Source organism: Leguminivora glycinivorella, chromosome 3 (genome assembly GCF_023078275.1).
Source record: "Leguminivora glycinivorella isolate SPB_JAAS2020 chromosome 3, LegGlyc_1.1, whole genome shotgun sequence".
Taxonomy (NCBI): domain Eukaryota; kingdom Metazoa; phylum Arthropoda; class Insecta; order Lepidoptera; family Tortricidae; genus Leguminivora; species Leguminivora glycinivorella.
Window position 1 is genome coordinate 5,012,272 of NC_062973.1, and position 24,930 is coordinate 5,037,201.

General features: G+C 36.6%; 2 protein-coding genes across 2 annotated transcripts; both read left to right on the forward strand.

The window, feature by feature from the left end:
• Positions 1–513: 513 nt before the first annotated feature.
• LOC125224891 (pro-cathepsin H-like) lies at positions 514–6,374 on the forward strand. The gene is made up of 5 exons (XM_048128392.1): positions 514–999; positions 1,089–1,212; positions 1,691–1,872; positions 4,273–4,383; positions 5,825–6,374. Exons 1-5 carry the CDS (start codon positions 540–542, stop codon positions 5,956–5,958), a joined length of 1,011 nt encoding a protein of 336 aa, XP_047984349.1. The 5' UTR covers positions 514–539; the 3' UTR covers positions 5,959–6,374.
• Positions 6,375–13,238: 6,864 nt separating this feature from the next.
• LOC125224911 (procathepsin L-like) lies at positions 13,239–19,185 on the forward strand. Its single transcript, XM_048128429.1, has 5 exons — positions 13,239–13,716; positions 14,103–14,223; positions 14,684–14,868; positions 16,851–16,958; positions 18,851–19,185. Exons 1-5 carry the CDS (start codon positions 13,281–13,283, stop codon positions 18,985–18,987), a joined length of 987 nt encoding a protein of 328 aa, XP_047984386.1. The 5' UTR covers positions 13,239–13,280; the 3' UTR covers positions 18,988–19,185.
• The last annotated feature ends 5,745 nt before the right edge of the window (positions 19,186–24,930 follow it).

Genomic DNA, 24,930 nt, shown 5'->3' on the forward strand with positions numbered 1-24,930 from the left:
CTATCAGGTTTTTGTTTTTAAAAACTGTGAATCATTATAATATCTATACTTTGTAATATCATAAACGAAAGTAAGTTTTACGAGGGAAAGACACATTGATTCCACTAATCACTTAACATTTGCACTTATCACTAATCAATGCGTTTTAATTCTTTGTTTTAATTTTTCTATTACTTTTTGCACACGACACTTTTGTCATAGCATTATTTCTCACCTTATCGCGAATAGCTTAAAATTCCGTTACAATTATTTAGTTCATGACAGTTTTTAAAAAGTCATAAAAAATATTGTTTTATTTTTGAACATTTTTTGCACCCGGCACACTATTATTAAAACATGTAAATTATTTCACTTTATCACAAAAACATAAATGTCAATCGTTTTCAAGGAAGTAGGTACCTACATACCTACCATATGCCTAATTGCCTATCGACATAGATAAGTATCTATATTTAAAAAGTTCCATGAAAAGACAAAGTAGTTAATCCCTCGCATTCTATAGAAGTACACAACTGTATTCGTTACTTGCCTTGAACAACATGTTGGTACCGATATTATTTTGGGTAGCAATTTGCATCGCCAGCAGTGCAGTTATGGCTGCCTCTAATCTTGATAAACCATATTATGATCTGGATAACGCCGAAAATCTTTTCAAAAAATTCATTAAGGAGTACGGAAAATTATACGAAGGAAATGATTATTTCGAAAGGCTCGAAATTTTCAAAGAAAACTTAAAAGACATAAATCGGCGAAATGAAAAATATTCCCTGGCAGTGTTCAAAGTAAATCGCTTAGCCGATTTGAAACCTGAAGAACTACACAACACCCGCTCTGGTTATTTCAAGAATTTTAATGAAAACACCAATAAAGTGGCATTTCCCCCTGGAACGACCGCAGCCCCTAAGTCTTTTGACTGGAGAACACATGGGAAAGTTACACGAGTTAAAGACATGGGGATAAGGGCATGTTATGGTTGCACCTACTTATTCAGCGCAACTGGTAGGACTATTATGTATATATATTACATATGACACTGTTTGATTTTGTGTTAACTGTTAAAACATCTGTTTTTTTTTTCATGTTGACAGGCAATATTGAAGGCCAGTACGCTATTAAGTACAACCAGACTGTTTCCTTGTCTGAGGAACAGGCCCTTGACTGTTGTTTTGATAACGATGGTATCTTTGGTGGCAGTCCTTGTAATCTTATGAAGTAAGTCAAGTAGAAAAGATCCGGAAAATTTATTTAACGCTCGTGATGTTCATGCAATCGGATTTAACGTTCCATTTTAAGGTTGGAGTTGGTTTTTCCCACACCAACTGGTAAAGGCTCTCCTGATTCTTCTAAAAAAGATGATATAGTTGAATTTTATCCGCAAGAGTGCAAAGTACTTTCATACAATTTTAGGTTGATGTCCTAAGATTGCCGTTAGAATTATCATGATTTTGAATTATAAATGTTTAATAAATTGACGGATTTTATTTAGTTTGATGTTTTAAAGTTACTAAATTATTTTCCTCTGTTGGTGTGGTGATTTTTTTTTGTTTCAGTCGCTGGCAAAATTTGTTTAACTCTCATCGCAACGCTCATGATTCCACTTTTCTTTTGGGGGCGGGCGGCTCCTTTCAATTAACATTTTCGCTCGTGGTGCGTCTTAATGTACTTATTTACTTCCTGTTGATTTTTTCAGCGATTTTGCTAGAAGAACTGGTATCATGCTGGAGTCTGATTATCCTTTCGTGGGTGAAAGAGGATACTGTCATGAAGATAACGCTAAAGTAGCTGTCGGGGTGATAGAAGGTTTTGAATTGGACACTATGGACGAAGACGTGTTAAAGCAGAACTTGTACGACATCGGGCCACTCTCAATTTGTGAGTACTTGCATCATAATCATACATAACCTGAACAATGGAACTTAGCTTTACTGAATACACTCAATCTTATTTACATAATTATAATAAAATACATAGAAACTTGTTTAAAAATCCAAACCTGAAGTGCCGTTAGCAGCGGGTGGGTCAAGCTGACGGCGGTCAGGAAGTCAGGACCGCACGGCAGGAAGGGTGGCCGTCGGACTATCCGCTCTGTGTCAAACAGACCCATCGAGTCTCTCAAGGCTGATTGAGACTTTAGCTATCGGACCGTTCTCTGAGAGGACTATCAAGATAAGATAATGAACATTCTACATAGCCATTATCTCGTGAGCCAACTGTATGTATTTCCTGGACTTGCCCTTCTCGGCTTCCACGAGATCCTCATCATGAGGGATGATATGATAGTTAAAGTCGAGGAGCTCGGCCCGGCCCGGCGTTGCGATCGATCTGTTATCACATTGTCTGGCTTATTGGGTACAATATCCTCTTAGTAATGACATAGAGCAATAAGTAAGGGATAAGTTGTAACTTCATACAAGTTATTTGTAGTGACATCATTCACGAGTCAGTCACGCGTCAGCTAGCGTAAATTATCTACTGATAATTGTAGTGTCGAGTAATGGTACTCCATTACTCGACACTAGGTGTCAACAGTGTCTCGTCTGCAGTTATAATACAAGCAAAAGAAATTGAGAACAGAGTACTGATTAATACTATCATAATTTTAGCAAAAAAATGTTGAGCATTAGACTTTTTGCTCTTCGCGACATTGACAAGTAGCAGTACTGATAATTTACGCTAGTCGACGCGTGATTCACATGTGAACATCATAAACATGTCTGCAATAAATCAGAACTACCGGATTTGACGCATAGGTACTACAGATGTATAAAGTGACTAGATTAATATACAACAACGATAATTTGCCATAGGTACATGAAATTCTTCATAGCAACTTTTGCCGTCAAAAAATGAGGATGGCTTCAAACTATCTAATGTATGGAATCCAGTGCTGAGTGGGATCCCATTTAGCATCTAGTTTAAGTCGTATGTACCTCTACCTTGTACTTGTCCAATTTGATGTTAAATAAAGTATATTCTATTCTATTCTATTCTAAAGTAAAGTCAGAATTGAACAAACGTAGTGACACTGTGAGTGTAGTGTGTTTGGACAGACCATCGAGTGTGAATGCGACCAGTGGTAACGCTGAAAGTGAACGCAGCCGACGCGCGCGAAGGAGGGTAGATCGCGCGCTGTCTATGCAACTTTAACATCCACCCGCTTTCGTCAGTTTTCCGTGATCAACTGCGTTGAAATATAGGGAGCTCGACAAAAATCAAAAAGGTACTAATCACGGTCGATATTCCGGTCAATATAAGTCTAATAAAAATAACCGTGAATCATTCAAAACTCTTAGGCCGTTTTCACACTATCCGATCCGATATCGGATGTCGGAAGGATTTCAATAGAAAAAATCCAAGATGGCGCCTGAAATGTATGGGATATCGGTCCGACATCCGATATCGGATCGGATAATGTGAAAACGCACTTAGTGTCTATTTCAATTAATTTCATGTCCTATAATCTGTAGTAATCTCTAAAACTTACCCCTTGGTACAGCTGTAACGACACACACAAAACAATCAAAAGATTACAAATATAAAATCAGATCCACTGTTAGAATGACAATTTCAGATAATTCCGGTAAATTGCTATTTTATACACAACAGTGGCAGATCCTCAGACGAAGGATACTATAGATTTGACACAAGGGTACACCCATAAGGGACAGATATAGAATAATGGAGCGAATTTAAGAATCACTTTAAAAATGGCTGACAGTTTACCATACATAACCTACGTAATTTGGGCGGATAATAAGCTTGACAAGTCACGTCCTTATTGTTTGCCACAAACTCGTTTGTGGCAGCGGCGGAAAAGTGAAACTATGACAAAGACAAAAAATAACATTTTGCTCTCTGTCACTCTTATTATAATTTGTATGTGACCATCTCGTTCGGTAGTGGTATTATTAAATGGCTGTCTAGTCTATAGTATCCTTTGTGTTCGTTATACTTTTTCTCGACATAACCGCAGATTTGATTTTATTAACCCGTTCGCTGCGGTACCGTCGGTTAGACTTTATCTAGTATGGATAGTTGTGCGTTAACTTCATTACCAAAGCGAAGTGTTAAATTTACAAATAATAAAATCGGACGAAAAACATACAAAAAAGTACAACCTGTGCCGAGGATCGATCCAGGGACCTCTGTCTTCTGACTCCGGTACAAACACCGCTGAGCCACCGAGACACATAGACAGTTCACGTAAATAAGTAACCAGTTGATGCACCTTATAGTGACTTCATAACATTACATTACATTTGTTTGTTACAGGCTTCTTTGATGAAGACTTCTTTTTTTATAAAGAAGGCATTGTAGAACCCGATACATGTGGTAACGACTATTATTACAATCCATGCGCGCTCTTGGTAGGATATGGTGAAGGTTTGTTTAAAATTATATACATTAACATAATGAAATGTAATCTTACTTAGGGGAAACTCGGGTTAGACGACCCACTGTTAGAAAACCCCGTATAACTTTAAAACTATTAACTTGTGAATCATTTTGATGTAATTAGCTAGTCTAATTCTTTGTTTTTAATCGAGAGTGGCTGCTGTCGTCCTAATTATAACAGTTTTCACGTAATTTAAGTTTTAATGAAATTGATGGTAGGGAATAGATGCCCTTTGGAATAAAATAAGTGAAATTTAAGTTATAAGGTACTTTTTTCTAACCGAAAAAGCAAGAAGAATGGATCTAATGTATCGCAACTTATTGCACATGTATTATAAATTTGTGTGCCTAAAAATATTAATTTATGATGTACCTTGATACAATTAGAAGATCCTATCTACCTAGATGATGCTCAACAGTATTTTGCGAAGTCTTTTTTAATTGAAAACCCACCAGAAAAAAATACATACGCACGTCGCAGAAGTACGTCTAATTATTAAACATCTTGAAATAAAGAATCCTTAAAACACTTCAAACATTCTACAGACGAGCATGCTAAAAAGTAAGAAGGGCCCTTAGAAAAGGGATAGATGCCCTCAGGGGCGTCTATCCTTTTGGGTAGGGATATGCCTTTTATTTTTTTGGCTAAAATAAACATTATAAAGCAATTAAAGCACCTAGGAATGTAATTAACTAACTTGTGTATCGATATCATTCAAAACGGGACTAAAATTATAACTATTTCGAAAGTTATGCTTCATCAAATACTTAGGTATTTGGCATATTTGGCATATTTTTCCGTCGCGTCTCGAACAGTCACGGCGCGCGCGGGGGACTGAGGTAAATGGGGCGTGCGCTTCTTTTAAAAGTATTATGTGTTTGATGCGATATTTAGAAGTTAGGTTTTTAGGTAGTGGGGCACCTATTCCCTCGCGTCACCTAACCCGACTTTGCCCTACCTGTCTCTTAACTCCGGAATTAGCAACTTGTGAAGAGATTATGAACCCATGTGTTAACGGCAACATCTAGCCAAAGATAATTGAGTAGGTAAACACGATACGGGGTTGTTTTTAATAAAGAAATATTCCATTCAATGTAAATGATGTACCCATTTGCCTCGTAAGTACATTTACTGCCACCTTGGTACATTGTTTGAAAGTAAATCTTTAATCAGGGCCAACAAAGATAGAAGGGGTAAGATCTCATATGTCACCATGTCTGTCACGTTCTAACGTTGTAAGTGCGTCAGTGACGTGACAAAAGCACGACCACGATAAATTAAAATTGGCAAATTACATGCCCTCAAACAGTCCCAAACATAACCCAAACAAAAACTTACAATCAATTTATTACAATTAATAATCGTATTTAGTTTAGAAACTGCTTTTCTTTTGCAAGTATTTTAATTAGCATTTTAATTATTTTACAGAAAATGGTACAGACTATTGGACATTGAAATTCTCGTATGGACCAGAATGGGGGGAGGAAGGGTACGGGCGCTTACGTCGAGGTATCAACGCTTGTGGAATAGGCTATTACACGTACACCGCCACCATAGCCTAGTCTATAGATAGAAATTGTTCTGTCCTTCGCCCGGAAACTGTCAACTTAGTTAAACAACTCTTGAAGCGCTAACCAACCCTTGTCACTGGACACGGCCACAAATCATCATCATCAATGGCCTCTAAGGCAGGAGAATGACATTCTCCTGCCAGCTTTGCGGTCGCGGCTGCCGCTCTCGCATTGGGCTCACTATACGCTGCTTAACCCATCATATTATTGATGTTAGAGGCCATTGATGATGATGAGTTAACAAGTCTAAACTAAGTTATCGCTTCTCGGCTTCGCCTGACATATTAGCTCACCTCTGTTACTTTCTGTACACCTCGTTCGTCAGGAAATTGATGTTTATGACCGTGTCTATTCTAAAAAATTATATTTATGTAATTTTAACTAAAAATAAATTGACTTATTCTGTGTGCTTTTTGTTTTCATTCGGCCTACAATGCCTACATATTATACAGAGTGGGGCCTGTAACAAAGGCGAAGAATTGAACTCTAGGCTATTTTTCTTATACTGATCAACATTTGTTCGGCGACTTTTAAAAATAACTTGTATTTTGATTTTTATCACCCTTGAAAGTTTTTTCTAAGAGGTAATGTATTGCAAATTCTGTTAAGTCTAAAGTGTGACAGACAACGTCAATGACAACAATAATGGCGTACATTGAAGCTAATATTTATTTTGTATGAAAAATTAAAAAATTAAAGACATCACAATTTTTAAAAGTCACTGAACAAATGTTGAGCAGTATAAGGAGAATAGCCTACAGTTCAATTCTTCGCCTTTGTTACAGGCCCCACTCTGTATGTATAATACATAATATAATCGTCTCTTCCAATTTAAATAATTACAGTCCATATTTGTATGTTGGTTAAACATTTTCCGTTTTTTATTATTAATTTGTTATATTATATTTAGATCAAAACTCTAAAATGTAGAAGCTAAATTTGGACCATTTCCCGAATTCTTATTCTGTTGAAACAATCTTTATCTTATTTTTATTGAGGCTTTGGACGCATTGGGTTAACATGTCAACCTCTCAGGTGCTTAAAAAGATTAAAATACTGTTCAATGGACCGAAAAAAATATTGCCATGTTTTATTATAGTACGGGGAAATTAGCTAAAATTGCGGCATAATTAATGGAAGACTTTTTTTAAATTGGACTATGTAGGTTATAGACCGAAGTTATTTTTCATCAACCCTCCCCACTCCTCCCCCCTCTGCGTCACCCCTCTACCCTCCCTTAAAGTACCGAAAATGCGGTTTTTCTCGATTTCTGACAAAACTGTTAAAGATACAGAAAAAGCGCGTTGGAACGAAGTAATCCTTAATAAATTTACTACAAATCATTAATTGACACTTCAGTTCTAGCACTTATAGTTTTCGCGTCATCCATCACGAAAGTTGGTCCTTTGCTGCAATTTTCTTTAATGAATGGTAAGTTTTCGCCCAAAATGCTTACGAAATCGTCGAAATTTGTTTGATATAACTAAAATATTGTAAACTCATGACTAAAATAAAATTAAAGGGGAAAAATCACTACCATGGGTGGAATTTCCAATATGTCTTGGAATTCCAGTAACTATTTAAGACGTAATATTTTCACGGTAGTAGTCGCTAGGAGTACCATTGATCCATATAGTATATAGCTGACTGGGGATGAGCTTTTAGTAGCTGTTGGTAGAGCCCTGGAGTATCCATACAGATGCCGTGAGTTCAAGTCTCACCCATGGTAGTGATTTTTCCCCCTGAAATTCATTTTCAGTTTATAATATTTTAGTAATATCAAACAGATTTCGTAAGCGATTTGGGAGAAAACTTAACATTCACTAAAGAAAATTGCAGAAAGGAGCAACTTCCGTGACAGATGGTGCGAAAACTATAAGTGCTAGCACTAAAGTGTCAAAAACTGATTTGTAGTACATTTATTAAGGATTACTTTGTTCCTATACGCTTTTTCTGTATCTTTAACGGTTTTGCCAGAAAACGAGAAAAACCGCATTTTGGGCTATTTATGGAGGAGGGTTGATGAAAAATAACTTCGGCGTATAATGTGCATATCCCAATCAAAAAAAAATCTTCCATTAATTATGCCAAGATTTTCATACATAACTTTCCAGGAGCAACGTACTATAAGACAAATAAAACATAATAAATGATGTCTTGAACGTAAAAACTCTATCTATAGCGTTTTTGCAGGCGTAAACTCTGAAGAAATTTAATTTTATCATCAATATTAGAGGTAGAACCTTACCAGCTCGTAGGAAAAGATGCATTTATGTTCAGAACAGTGACATTAATTGAGTTATATTTGTTAAGAATATTGAGTTTTCAAGTCAAATTTGACAAGCTTCGATTTTTTATAATCGGCTTCATGAGGGATTGTTGAGGAAACTCCTCAAACCTTAACGGTATACGTATATTCATTTGTGTTGCTATCAAATAATTCAAGTATCAAAAGCAGTTTTAAAAAATACTTACACATTTCTACATAATTCGCAAGTAGCTTTCACCAGAACACCAAAGGCGGCGGTTTTTTTTTCTTAAAAATTATCTTTGTTGTGTTAGAAAAAATTAGAAAACATTGTTTTTATGCTAAATATTACAGTAAAAATATAATCGTGTTTGTATCTTGAAAACTTTTTTTCTAAGTCACAAAAAACTTTTCAGATTTTTATTATAAAATTTACTCACCCTTGCGGACGTATATCGTACTTCAAATGACGAGATGTTACGTAAACTACATTCTTTCAAATAAAGTAAAAACTGTTGAAATCGGTTAACATTATAAATAATTATCCCTGAAAAACCAACATACTTTTTTATTTTATTATTGTAGACTGATCAGCGATTGACCCTAGTCACACCTGATGGAAAGTGAAGACAGAGTCGTAGATGGAGCTCGCCGATTCAGTAAAAACCTAATCACTCTTGCTTTAAAGAGACCGAGGTCGTATTTATTTATGTAAATGTTACATTATAAATCTGTAATGTAACATTTATTTTTTAGTTGAATACCTATGCAATGCACATGATATTATCAAATAATTTCCCTGTTTTAGTTTGTAAGTTATTTTTTCTGCCTGAGATACAGGATCTCCCTAGTTCAGGCACGGACATGGTGAAGCCTATTTTTGTGTTAATATAGTTTATGGCCTGTTTATAACTGTTATTTTTGGTACATGAATAAATGATTTTTATTTTTTTTATTTTTATTATTTTATTTGGGAGCACAGATGGTGGGAGCGCATTCCATTCCTTTGCAGTCCGCATCACAAAGGATGAGGCAAATTGTTTTATGCGGACAAATGGCATACTAACCGCATACGGGTGCATTCGTTCTCACCGTCTAGACGTCCGAAGATGAAAAAGGAGAAGGAGGGATTAGGTCGTGGAGTTCTTGAGCGCACTCCCCAGAAGGTATCCGATAGAATATTGATAGACACGCGACTCGACGGCGATTTCTGTCTGCAACTTTGCCTTGATAGCAGGGTTATCGCCGAAGAATCGATGTGCCCTAAGCTCTAATAATCCATTAATAGTTTTAAAAGCAAGGTATTTAAATTTTTAATTGATAAATCTTATTATAGTATTAGTGAATATTTGTTAGATAATAATTCGTGATAACTGTGCACAGCATGTAACACAGTACTTACTAAAAGTTGTACGCCTCACGGCACAACATAGTGAGACAAAAATGTATAATGAGACCTGTACTTATGTACCTAATACCTATGTTGGACAATTAAATGCTTTTTACTTTTTACTTTTACTTTTTCTATCGCATCCAAAGCCGTAAGTATTCCATGCACGATCGGACCTGTGCTTGGCGGAGATAAGCTGATTCGGCTTGAAGTACCGCTTCACTTTAAATAGGACACCAAGTTTTTTGGCAGCATTTGTAGCCCTAGACTCGATAGTTGACCCAAAGTTCAGGTTGGACTTCAAGCTAAGACCGAGAAGTTCCAAGTGGTTGGAAAGAGGGGGCCAAGGTAAATTGGCTCCGCTTTGCGGTGAATAAACACGCCTGAGTTTTGGTGGCGTTGAATTCAACCAAATTAGCCTCGCCCCAGCTAGATACGGTGTCCAGGGACAAGTTCAGGCGTTCCACCATCGCTTCTCTGAAGGTTCTGGTGTCATTAACACTGGCTCTCACATCGGAAAGATATCTTTCCGTGACCGTGCTGTTATCCGCATACCCAACGATACCGGGCATTGATGTGCAACAAAAATAGGGTCGCGGAGAGAACTGAGCCCTGAGGGACCCCGGCGTTCATATTAGCCAATAGATCAGACGAGCACCCGTCTAGGACAACTCGAATAGATCGGTCCCTCAGGAAGTCAGTGATCCAGGAACGCACGCCAGGCGAAATCCCATAGGCGGATAGCTTGCATATTAGGCTACCGTGCCATACTCTGTCAAAAGTCTTGGAAATGTCGAGGGACACGGCACTCTCTGTGTTTCTCGATGAGAAAGGAATACCTTAAATATCGTAGATGGAACATTTTATTAAAAACCGCCTTCAAAAATAAGCGCATTACAAAACACGGAGAAACTAAAAATCAAAAAATAATGAACCTTTGAATTCAGATTTCTTATCGGATTGCAATAATCTAAACATCCAAATTATAAACAAATCAATTATTTTTGTATTCGGTACTAGGCTGGCCCTATTCCTCGTCTTGCTATTGCCTGTTTGCCCCACCCAACCATACGCAGGCTGGCCTCGATTCCAAAAATAATTGATTTGTTTATAATTTGGATGTTTAGATTATTGCAATCCGATGAGAAATCGGAATTCAAAGGTTCATTCTTATTTGTTCTGTTGTTTCTCCGTGTTTTGTAATGCGCTTATTTTTGAAGGCGGTTTTTTTTAAGTTTATTTATTTGTTGATTTTTAGTGGTTCCTATTGATATTATAAGTATCAGTCCGAATATGCGTACAGTAGTGAAACAATTATCCTTTAACTCCTAACCATTGAGGAGTTGACCTTCCATCATCAGCTCAGCCACATACAATTATTACCATTATTTACGCCTAATACTGGTGTACCTTTGAAAAATACACTAAAAACATTACATGTGCCTATAACATTTGAAGAGTTCCCTCGATTTCTCCAAGATCCCATCATCAGACCCCGACTTGGTGCCAATGGGACCATCTCGGGGTCGACCATCCCGTTCGAATAAAAAAAAAAATTAAAATCGGTTCACGATTCTCGGAGATATCAGGATTATCAGGTAACATACATACAAAAAAACAAAGCATTCAGTCGAATTGAGAACCTCCTCCTTTTTTTGAAGTCGGTTAAAAAGAAGACATTATTTTAATTAAAAAAAAAACAATTTTCATTGGTTTATTACATTAAAGTTATTAATTACGTATCTAGTATATCTACTTTTCCACGATATGGCCAAAATCGTTTTCACGATTTAGTATTTTGGTGATTTCTGGCATCATGGCATGTTTAGACTTATAAGTTATAACCAAAATATTTCTAAAAAAATAATCTTCTATTCAGACCATTAAAGCCGCCCATGGACATAAGCAACATCACAGGAGTCAATTATGCGTTGCCGACCTGATGTTGCTTATATCCATGGGCGGCGATGACTGCTTACCATCAGGTGGCTCGTCTGCTCGTTTGCTGCCTATTTCATATAAAAAAAAACACCTGCTTCTTGAAGAACCGCATAGCGCAAGGGGAACACCTCACACCACCACCACATTCCATATTTTTAACCGACTTCAAAAAAGGAGGAGGTTCTCAATTCGACTGAATGTTTTTTTTTTTTTTTTTTTTTTTTTTTTTTTTTTTTTTGTATGTATGTTATTCGATATCTCCGAGAATCGTGGACCGATTTTCAAAATTTTTTTTTTGATCGAACCGGTATAACCCCGAGATGGTCCCATTGGCACCAAGTCAGGGTCTGATGATGGGATCCTGGAGAAATCGAGGGAACTCTTCAAATGTTATAGGCACATGTAATGTTTTTAGTCTATTTTTCAAAGGTACACCAGTATTTACGTCTGATGGTAATAATTTTATGTGGCTGAGCTGATGATGGAAGGTCAACTCCTCAATGGTTAGGAGTTTAAGGATAATTCTTTCACTACTGTACATGTATTCGGACTGATACATATAATATCACTAGGAACCACTAAAAATCAACAAATAAATAAACTTTTTAACAAAAAATAAAACCGCCTTCAAAAAAAGCGCGTTACAAAACACGGAGAAACTAAAAAGCCAAAAATAATAAACCTTTCAATTCAGATTTCTTATCGTATTGCAATAAGCTAAACATCCAAATTATAAACAAATCAATTATTTTTGGAGTCGGTACCAGCCTGTGTATGGTTGGGTGGGGCAAACAGGCAATAGCAAGGCGACGAACAGGTCTGGTACCGACTACAAAAATAATTGATTTGTTTATAATTTGGATGTTTAGCTTATTGCAATACGATAAGAAATCTGAATTGAAAGGTTTATTATTTTTGGCTTTTTAGTTTCTCCGTGTTTTGTAACGCGCTTTTTTTTCCGAATTTTCACAAAACATCCACCCACTGTAGTGTACAATGCGCTAATAATCATTTGGGAACTGAAGTGAGAAGAAAAGTTTTTTGGTGAAACGGCAGGACACCTTCACGATGGTCACGCTGAAGTGGACATTGAAAGAAAACCGAAAACCGAATAGCAGTCTGTACCGTGCTAGTGATAGGTCTCCAGTGTTAGGACAAGAAAAGAAGTGGCATGCCACGCTCCTTAAGAACACCAGCAGTGTTGATCAAAGCGATCAAGGCGTCAATGTTAACCTTTTATGTTCAGTCTTTTGGTAGTCAGTGTTCAAATAGTGCGTACTTTTTCACCATGTTCGAAAAGAGGAGTTGATTAATTTGCATCAGTAGAAAAACCGTCAAAAAGGTTTTAAGAAACAAAGATCTTAGTCTAAGAGCATACTAAGAAAAAAAGTGGGCACTTACAGCGGTTCCCGAAAAATCTGGAATCCTACCGTTCTGGGTGAGCAGTTTGATATCTAGTCTTATACCTAATTATTTGAATAATTTATTGATAAGAATATTTAACAAAACATTTCAAAAATGTGGAGATAAGAAGTACACGTGTCCACGTGGAGATAATTAAGCTACATATTTAGGCAATTTTAAGAATTTTGATACAAAATATACACGTGGAAGTACTAGAAACGACTGAAATATTTTTTGATTATTTGAAATATAAAAAGGCTGCGTAGAAATATAACTTCATCAGTTGGTGTACTGGTTGTTCTGGTAAGCTCACACCTGTTGACGACCACCATGTTTGTACCGATCGTCCTGGCAGTCGTCTGCCTTGCCAGCAGCACGGTCTTGGCTGCAACTGACAAACCATTCTATGACGTGGAAGACGCTGAGAACTTGTTCGAGACTTTTCTCCAAGAGTACAATAAAGTATACAAAAACCGGAGGGAGTATTACGAAAGGCTTGACAATTTCAAGAAAACCTTGAAGGAAATAAATGAACGGAATGCCAAATTTCCTGATACTGTGTTCGCATTGAACCACTTTGCTGACTTATACCCTGAAGAGCTGCAGCAATATTTAGGCTTCAAACTTCCAGAAAATATGACGGGTGTAGTACTCCCTAATGGGCCGACTCCGACGGAAGACCACTTTGACTGGAGGGACAAGGATGCTGTTACACATGTTAAGGACCAAGGAAAATGTGGTAGTTGCTTCATCTTCAGCGCTGTTGGTATGGTCACTTTATTAGATTTTACAATTTCTCTTATACGTATCTCTTTAAGAATCTCAATATTATCACTTATCAGCAATTTCTATTTATTCAACATAAGTTCCTTGCGAAATATCACATTCAAATTACTATTCTATTCTACTATTCCATCTATTTTGTGGAATCTTGATTGAAAAATCCTTGTTTTTTGCTCTTTTACGCGAGTTTTTCAGTTTATTACGTAGTACGTCCGTATGACCAATAAGATAGGTTTTACATTACAAGAGTGTGTTATTTTACATCGTAAAGTTTAACAACAATTTGAGTAAAATCTTTTTGAATAAGGAAAATTCTGAATAAAGTTATAAAAAATACACGAAATTGAAACTAAATGAATGTATTGACAGGTGATATTGAAGGGCAGTACGCCATCAAACACAAGCAATGCTTAGCTTTCTCTGAAGGGCAGGCTCTCGACTGCCTCGACTCGGGAACATGCAACGGAGGTTGGATGCACTGGATTATGCAGTAAGTGATCATCGCTAGCAAAATACTTAAATAAAAAAAACCTTGTTGTATCATGTAAAAATAATCTGTCAAATTGTGAACTGTACGTTACGGTACCACAATATTTCGTTAGTTCATAATCTCGCTAGTGAAATTATAAACTAACGGTTTTTACAATTTTACTGTGACATAGCCATTACCAGAGTAGACTTCACAAACGAGAACTAAGTATAAAAAACGAGATATTTTTTTTAAATAAGAACATTGTGGAACTTGCACATAGTTCGAATTTCAAAAACCAGTTTGCTCAACTTATCGGGCTTCACCAGTAAACCCTCGAATAAGTATAGTAACAGTATGAATGTTGCATTCTGATTGTTCATTTTCGCGTTACTTAATGAAGCTTGGAGGCTTATCCGAGTGTCAAATTATGCAACGACTTTTCTTTGTCTTAATTATCTTAAAAATGCGTTAACTTCAGGGAACTGGCTCAAACAAATAAAAAATTGGAAAAAGACTCAGACTATCCCTATAAAGCTAAAAAAAGAACTTGCACTGAAGACCCCAGTAAGGGAGTAGTGCTAGTAACAGGTGGCGACCCGATCAAAATCGCCGATGAAGAAGAATTGAAGAACAAATTGGTAAATTTAGGACCTCTAGCAGTGGGTGAGTACCTCGCATATATTAAACGTTGTCACCTTTTTAGGGTTCCGCACTTAATACACACCGCAGTAACACAAAAGGTAAAAAACATAATCGTTAAAGGAATCGGTCCACTATGTCGGAGGTTTTTTCAAAATGTTCATTTTGTGGTTAGGTTATTGAATATCTTTTTGGTGGGATTACCCCTTCGGATGGGCTTGATCTCTTTAAATTAATCTATAAATCTAGACCAATTGAAAAAAAATCCCTTATTAGAGCAGTTTCTATCAGAGTGAGAGGCACCCGGAGACTTATCAGGGCCTTCGAATGTGAGGACGGAACAGGGATGCTGTACTAAACAAGGATTCCGAAGAAACGGCAACTACTTCACCTTAATAGGCTACTTGACCCTTTTTTAAAGTCTGTCTTATATAATTAAGTACTGTTCGCTCATTGTAATTACTATAAATTACTTGTACGATTGTAAACAAAAAAAAAACCGGCCAAGAGCGTGTCGGGCCACGCTCAGTGTAGGGTTCCGTAGTTTTCCGTATTTTTCTCAAAAACTACTAAACCTATCAAGTTCAAAACAATTTTCCTAGAAAGTGTTTATAAAGATCTACTTTTGTGATTTTTTTCATATTTTTTAAACTTACGGTTCAACAGTTAGAGGGGGGGACACATTATACTTTAGGAGCGATTATTTCCGAAAATATGAGCATTATCAAAAAATGGTTTTAGTAAACCCCTATTCATTAGGGTTTCGTAGTCAACTAGGAACCCTTATAGTTTCGCCATGTCTGTCTGTCTGTCCGTCCGTCCGTCCGTCCGTCCGTCCGTCCGTCCGTCCGTCCGTCCGTCCGTCCGTCCGTCCGTCTGTCCGTCCGTCCGTCCGTCCGCGGATAATCTCAGTAACCGTTAGCACTAGAAAGCTGAAATTTAGTACCAATATGTATATCAATCACGCCAACAAAGTGCAAAAATAAAAGATGGAGAAAAATGTTTTATTAGGGTACCCCCCCTACATGTAAAGTGGGGGCTGATATTTTTTTTCATTCCAACCCCAACGTGTGATATATTGTTGGATAGGTATTTAAAAATGAATAATGGTTTACTAAGATCGTTTTTTGATAATATTAATATTTTTGGAAATAATCGCTCCTAAAGGAAAAAAAAGTGCGTCCCCCCCCTCTAACTTTTGAACCATATATTATGTTTAAAAAATATGGAAAAATCACAAAAGTAGAACTTTATAAAGACTTTCTAGGAAAATTGTTTTGAACTTGATAGGTTCAGTAGTTTTTGAGAAAAATACCTACAGAAAACTACGGAACCCTACACTGAGCGTGGCCCGACACGCTCTTGGCCGGTTTTGTTCCGGACGACCGGTCTGGCGCAGTCGGTAGTGGCCCTGCCTGCTACGCCGCGGTCCCGGGTTCGAATCCCGGTAAGGGCATTTATTTGTGTGATGAGCACTGATATTTGTTCCTGAGTCATGGATGTTTTCTATGCATATAAGTATTTATATATTATATATATCGTTGCCTGAGTACCCACAACACAAGCCTTCTTGAGCTTACCGTGGGCCTCAGTCAATCTGTGTAAGAATGTCCTATAATATTTATTTATTTTATTTATTTATTTTAAATACCTATCTACGCCAGGGTTGAAATGAAAAAAAAAAAAATCACTCCCCACTTTACGTGTAGGGGGGCACCCTAATAAAACATATTTTTCCACTTTTTATTTCTGCACTTTGTCGGCGTGATTGATATATATATATATTGGTACCAAATTTCAGCTTTCTAGTGCTAACGGATACTGAGATTATCCGCGGACGGACGGACGGACAGACAGACATGGCGAAAATATAAGGGTTCCTAGTTGACTACGGAACCCTAAAAAAGACCAATTGAATGTCAATTAGGATTTTGCCAGAAATCTAGTTGTCGGATGCGGCCTGGAAAATAGTTACCTATTTAATACTTTTGTTTGTTTTCTTTCAGCTCTAAATGCTAATGACTTCCAATTTTATCATAAAGGCATACTAGAACCAAAAAATTGCAAGGGGCAAGATCCTAACCATGGCGTGCTCTTGGTCGGCTATGGAGAAGGTTTGTACGAATTTAACGAATTATTATGTTTAATAACTGAACATTTTCAGTAGGTAATAAAAGTAAACGACCTCAGAGGAGGGTTAGCTATCTTATTAGTTGACATGTCTAAAAGCGCTGGTAGCCTAGCGGTAAGTCGCGGGTTCGAATCGAACCCCGGCTCGCACCAATGAGTTTTTCACTTAACACGTTCGCTGCGGCAAGCCAAAACCTTAACCCAAAATATAGTGCGTTACGAGGCCCAATCCGCCCCGTAATAGTTTACACCGTAGTGCGTTACGGGTATAAAAGTGCCCCGTACGCCTAAGTCTGTTAAAAGTGCTGTAAGTTCCTGAAATATTAGATTTTCCAATATTTTTTTCGACTAACTGTAAGAGTATGAAATTTCCTACGTCTCATTATCCCCGCACGTGGATACGATAAAAACTCACAAAATTATATAGGAAAGAAAATACGGGGTTATTTTATCCCCGTATCGCACTAAAATTGAAAAAATACGGGGCTTAGTACACCCCGTAACGCATGTAATATATTAAGGTCGATAAATTAGTAGTGATGGGAAATAAAAATATCGATGTATATGCTGTATTAATAAAAAAAATACACATCAAAAATATGATACTTCGCACTCTTGTATTTTTGTGAAAGTAGTTAATATAATTAAGTAACAAAGATACATAAAATAAGATAAACCAACACCGTTTTTACATATTAAAAACATATATTTAATTACCTGCCTGTAATTAGATGTCAATTTGTGGTGATTTTGACGTATATTGTGTGGGATAACCTTTGTTTTTGGAATATAGTAGTTCTAACGTGTGGTTCGAGCGCTTCATTTTTAATTTGCCGATAACAAGTATTTCAGTAAGCACTGCACTAGCGATAACGTGCCCACAACCCCGTACGGGCCAGCAAATCCTTTTACGGGGTTCACGGAGACCCGTATCGCACTAGAAGGTAATTTTTGTCCCCTGGTCGGTACGGGGTTCCTGAGACCCCGTATATAATTAATATATCAATAAATAATACTTTTGAACAGAAATCCAAATGTATATTTGTCATTTTCGTAGTTGTAAAAATGACCAAAATACAGCTTCCGCACCAGCGGAGTGAACACGATTTTTCTCACCCGCACTGAGTGATGACAGTGTACGAGGTTCAAAAACCCCCGTAACGCAGTGAACGTGTTAAAATGTGCGAAATGTCATTTGATATTTGCCAGTCGCTTTTCGGTGAAGGATTTAATTTAATTCGTATTTAATTTTGTTTTAATTGTGGTTTTCATTTTAAATTTATTATTGAATTTTATAGCTTTAATTTTAAATATAAGTGTAACGTAATGTAACAATATGGACTGTTCTGTCTGAAATAAACGAATACAATACAATACAATACAAAAAAACATCGTGAGGAAACCGGACTAATTCCAATAAGGTCTAGTTACCCTTCAGGTTGGAGGGTCAAATGGGAGTCGCTTTCGTAAAGTGCCTACGCCAAATCTTGGGATTAGTTGTCAAAGCGGACCCCAGGCTCCCATGGACAGTGGCAAATGCCGGGATAACACAAGGAGGATGATGAGTTGACATGTCTCAATTATTACATATAACATTACCAGGTGCGGTAGCCGAATGGCATTTCTGTGACGCGAAACGAAAACGGAACGCCCCGAAAGGGTAGTCTGTCGCGTAAATGCGTACGAGCGATGAAGATAGATATCTACGAGCGTTTCGTTTCGTTAGCGTTTGTGTCATTCGGCTACGGGCCAGAAGTCGAGAAGGGTGAGCTACTCGTTTTTCGTCGTAATATCGTACTTACTTATTCTATTGCCTATCATCATGATCATCATTAGTTTAAAAAGCAGAGAAAACATCCAAATATTTTTTTTGCAGAAAAAGGCAAGAAGTTCTGGATCATTAAAAACTCTTGGGGCACCGGTTGGGGACTAAAAGGCTACGTGAAACTGTTGCGAGGAGTCGACGCTTGCGGCATGGGCACCAGCTACACCGCCCACTCCCAAGTGGCTTAGAGTCTGCCATCACCCGCAGCCGTTCACATCACCGTGTATTCTTGGATTGCATCTCGCACCGCTGGCTCGCTTAACATTAAACCTTCATTATGGCTTATCGATTTAAATTCCTTTCTCAATGTAAAACTACAAATTTCACTTGATTTGATTTAAATTCTCTCTCTCTAAAATAAAATTGGTAGATGCGTTTGAATTAAATTTGTGTATTTTATTTAGACTTATCCAACCAATATAATATATTATTATATTAGTTTACTAGTAGGAAAGCAGCCTATCTATACTAACTTTGTTTATAGAACACAACATAAACACAAATAAAACAGGTTTAGTAAATGTAAAAAGAAAAACATAAAAAATATCTTTGTGTATTTGTGGAGATCAGTGTTAGAAATCGCCAGTGAAGTGGCACTCTCCAATTTATGTTTTCCTGTTTATTGTAATTTTCTTGTTATTCTAGTTTTGTGTGTATTTGCAAATAAAATCGGGGTGGCACTCTTTGAAAAATATCCTCAAAAATGGATCGAAACATGTCGAGCGTTTTTTTAGACTTCAATGTGCAGCATTCTCATATATTTCAGAGTTGCTTGTCTATAACTTGTTTTGTAAAAATATCTATTAGTGAAAAACATTTTCGGCCTCCACAAATACTCTCTTTTAACGTATTGTTTTCCGTGCTGCTTCACAAAATCCTTGAAGATATTGTCAACGTCGCATGATTTATAATGGTTTTTCAAGACGAGATACAGCTCGTACATAAGGCAGACCGTCACTCAGGTTGTTCATAGAAACATAAGAAAAATATTTTGCATTACAAGGTAGACTTTACATAATTTTGGCAATATTTCTCCAGCAGCTGGCATGCAAAAACACAAACATATTTAGTGATGGATCATGATTTCCTAGTTGAATAACCTAACCACAAAATTACAATTTTGAAATAAACCCCGACTGCGACATAGTAGACAGATTTTCATGAAACATGGCTAAGGACACTCCCGACTAACTCAGCTTTCATACAAAAAAGCTAAATCTATATCGGTTCATCCGTTCGGGAGCAACAATGCCACAGACAGACACAGCGAGAGAGACAGACCAACATGCAGACAGACGGACAGATACGTCAAACCTATAGTAGGTAGGATAGTATACATTGTCGTTTTTGCGTCTGGGGTCAATCAGTAAGTGGTAGGCAACTTATACAGAATGGTAATAAAACTGTTTTTGTAATCTATTGACGTCAGTTCATAAATGTACCTAATGACTTTTAAAATGGATTCAGTGATACAAATTATAGGTAGATAAGGTAAAGGAATTGCAAGTAGGTACTCATTAAAAAAACTTCAGTACCTAACATAATTGATAAATGGTTTTGTGGTAGTTTTGTGCAATTTGAAATTTTGAATACGTAACAAGCAATTCAAAAACTTAAGACCGCAGCCTTTCTCAAAAGTATCTCATGAAATAAGTTTGGCTTTGTATACAATTCAGACAGGGCCATTACCGCTAACCGCTTACCATCATACGGTGACCGCTTTCCATCAGGCGGGCCCTATATTTGTTTGCCATCGACGTGGTATAAAAAAAATACCATCATGCTGGAATCGGGTCAGATATCCTCAGGGCCTGATGAGCAATAATGTATTTACTTATACTATGCTTACATTTAAAAAATATTTGTGTAATAGTTGATGTGATGGTTTTGAAAAGGTAATAAAGGTCTTAGAAGCGATGAATGTGCTAATTTTGAACTATTGATTAAAATTGACACGTCAGAGCCTATGATGTAAATTGAATTCGGAAATGTAACATTTCGTTTTCGAATTCATGTGTGAATGATCAGAGACGTTTAATTTCGCTTATGCTTAAAGACAGCAAAGTGTGCAAAAAGGATTACAGAATAATAGATAAACATTCGAAGAACGCAAAAAAGGCAGACTACAAGCCAGAAATCTTGAACATTTTTGGGCATGATAGTTAATGTTAATACCATATTTTCAGATCCTTCGCATCCTTAAATTATTTTAATATCGCTTGTAGGAAATTATTTATTATTATGGGGCATGCGCAAAAGGCGTTTGACTATTTCTGTTTTAATAAGGTACCTAGATTGTTCGTCAGCGTGCAGTGTCAACATTTCCTTGTTGAACAGTTGAACACTTCACTGTTGTCAGTTGTCACTGCTGTGAATAGGCCACAGAAGTGCAGATAAAATAAAACTCAAATGACACCATATTAATCTATTTTTCACAAACTTAATTAACTCCCCCAAGTGGTGACGGATTTTGAATTTCACTACTTTACCACCATTCTAGCCATGAGCACAGTATAATATTAAAGAGTTCTATCGTGTCGTGGAAGTCACTATAATATCACAATTTCGTTTCCTTTTAATTTCTTCATTGCTAAAGGTGACACTGAAACTTTATAGCAGTTACATAATTATGCTTTGGTTACCCATTTTAGGAATACAGGTGCAAGTATGTATTATGTATTATGTATGTTAAAATGAAATAATTCCAACAAAATTACTATTTTATTTATAATACAAATTCATTAAAATATTGTTGTTGTTACCACATGGTCAAATATATTACAAGAACTGCCTTGTGCCAAGAGTCTTAAGTAGCCTTTTTCACCCCAATGCTCACCCCAAGAGTTTTTAATAGTCCAGTATTGTTTGCCGTTTTCTGTGAAAAAATGGACGGTTTTAATTAGTTATGAGTAAATATGTATATCTAAAATTCGATTCATTTTCTTTTCCCCTCACTAGCTCGGAAACACGTGTTTTGTCCTGTAATACCAGCGGGTAAAAACGCATTTTATCCACTAGTGGGTAAAGTAATTTGACCTTGAATAAAGTCAAATTAACTGCTTTAAAATTGATAAAAGTAGGTGAATCTAGTAATAAAGATGATTTACCACCTGCGGAACTACTGGAAGCAGTGATAAACACATTTTTTGCGTTATAGTTTCCTCGCTATAGTGAGGGGAAAAGTTTTGTGTTATACTCGGGTGCAAATGTATTTTATTTCTCGTGTGTTAAAAAACTCGCAAGTTCAGGATTCTATTCTCGAACCACTCGCTTCGCTCGCGGTTCAACTATAGAATCCTTTCACTTGCTCGTTTTTCATTTCCACACTCGGCGTTAAAATACAACTTTGCCCCCTTGTATAACAAATAACTATTAAAGTTACTAGTAGTTACTACCATTATTCTAGATATTTTTGTTTCTTACGTAGAAAATATTCTTAAGTCTATAGGCCGCTGTTAAATATTAATCTTTAGTTTTCGCGGCTATCGTCTTACCCTTTAATTTTATATATAGTAAAGTAGTGTGAGTACTTAAAAACAGCAAAGGAACAAAAAAAAATCCCTAGTTGTACAAAATAAAATTGTAACAAACCTCGTCCATATCCCACCAAAAGCACTGCATGGTCCGAAGCTAGGCCTTTGCATTTACTGGGTTCCAATATACCGCCGTTGTAATGGTCAAAGTCTTTGGCGCTTAAAGCTGTAAAAAAAACATTTACCTATTATACAGCAAAGCTTTGTGTTGAACAAAGTCCCCCACTAAATAAAAAAAAATACTTATATTTGAAAATAGTTATTTGTTATACAAGGGGGCAAAATTGTATTTTAACGCCGAGTGTGGAATTGAAAAACGAGCAAGTGAAAGGATTCTATAGTTGAACCACGAGCGAAGCGAGTGGTTCGAGAATAGAATCCTGAACTTGCGAGTTTTTTAACACACGAGAAGTAAAATACATTTGCACCCGAGTGTAACACAAAACTTTTCCCCTCACTATAGCGAGGAAACTACAACGCAAAAAATGCGTTTATCACTGCTTCCAGTAGTTCCACAGGTGGTAAATCATCTTTATTACTAGATTTACCTACTTTTATCAATTTTAAAGCAGTTAATTTGACTTTATTCAAGGTCAAATTACTTTACCCACTAGTGGATAAAATGCGTTTTTACCCGCTGGTATTAAAAGACAAAACACGTGTTTTCGAGCAAGTGAGGGGAAAAAGATATTCGTTTGCGTGAGGACCCGAAATACAACCTCAATGCATCCCTAGCCAAAGCCGTTTCATAGTTATTCATATTCATATTCTTTATTTGTATTAATCAGAACACATTGTCATGAATAAATAAATAAATAAACAATAATAATTAGTATAAGAAGGTATGTCAGAGATGTGTAGGTACAGTAAAATTTAAAACTAAAATGAGTTATCATTTTAAACATGGAACATTTTTTTGAGTACAGATGTTGTTTTTTTTGCGCACTAGTGCGAGAAGTGGTTCATTATATGACAGGTCGAAACTTCAGAGGCTCATCTGTACTGAAAAACGTCGTACGATACATGTGCGAAAAGGAAATTCGTAACTCGTGTCGATTTAAAACACTCCCTTCGGTCGTGTTTTAATTTATCGCCACTCGATTCGACCTTCCCTTTTTACGCACTTGTATCGTAATGTACTATTATAGTTGCCATATACCGTCCATTCCAATACGTCAAGGTAATGTAAGATAACAAACTACCCTTCCATTAATTCTTTACTCGAATAGAATGCTTTCTGGGTTAGGAAACACTTCAGATTTTTATAAAAAATGAGATCAGACGCAATATCCCTTATGACCGACGTCCATATAATATCTTTGGGTTCAATAATTGTCATAAAAGTAGTATCGATATTTATCATACTCGTATACCAGTATAATTTTACACGGCGGTCTCAATAGGCGGTGTCGATTTCGCTGAAAAATCTGATCTTTTAGCATTTTGTCTCCCCAGCGGTACCTTAATATGTATGTATGTATACGCAATATTACGGATAATAATATATGATATACAGACTGGCAAAATAGGGGCGCCACCGTCTAAGTAAACTGTCTTGCATGTGGCAACTATTTTGACATATTTTTGACACTTTAATGATAACAGTAAAGTTAAGTGTTGCTATGATAAAAAGAGTTCCATTTCTACCTCACTTTTCCAAGCTATACGTACGATGATACCTACGGTTACTTTGATGATACATATTTGAACGGCATTATTTACTGAAACTGTTCATTGTAGGTAACTAATTAGATAATAGTTATTTGTTTTACAAGGGGGCAAACTTGTTGTTTAACAGCACGTGCCAATATTGATACCCGAGCAAGCGAAAGATTCCAAGATTGAACCGCGAGCGTAGCGAGTGGTTCAAAAAGTGGAATCTTGAGCGTTGCGAGTGTATCAAGGCACGAAGGTTAAACAAACTTTGCCACCGAGTGAAACACAAATTTTTTCACCACACCAACACTATGAAAATATGAACTGTAAAACATCAAAATAAATAAAGTACTTCAATTTATTTAACATTTATGATTCAAAATCATCATTTATACGGGAATACCAACACCCAGCTTTAGACATCAAGTTAAAATTTGTATGAAATTACTTTGCACTCTTGTGGATAAAATGCAATTTTGCTATCAGTTTTCGAATAGCAAAGAACGTCATTATCAGTTGGTGTGGTGAAAATAAATATTCCTGTCAATCTACTATAGAAAATCTCGAGTTAACTTATATGAAAATGAAAATGAAATATTTATTTTTCAAGTAGGCATATTACAATGCGCATATGAACGTCAAATAAAGCTATATATAGTATGACTTTAAAGCAAAATTTTCAAAGTCGCCCCTGCGTATCAAAGCCACCTCGTTTTACGATACATACCTATTGACAAAGGTCCGTAGTATGTCAAAGCAGCAGCCAATTCTTCTTCGTTGGTGATATCTAATTGTAAGACATTTCCTGTTACTTTTAAAAATCCTTTAGCGCTATTTTCTTTACATTCTCTTTTCCGTGGATAGAACGGATAGTCTTCTTCTTTCTCTATGGCTGTTTTAACTAATTCTCTGAAATTGGGAAAGAGCCGCGATGACCCCTTT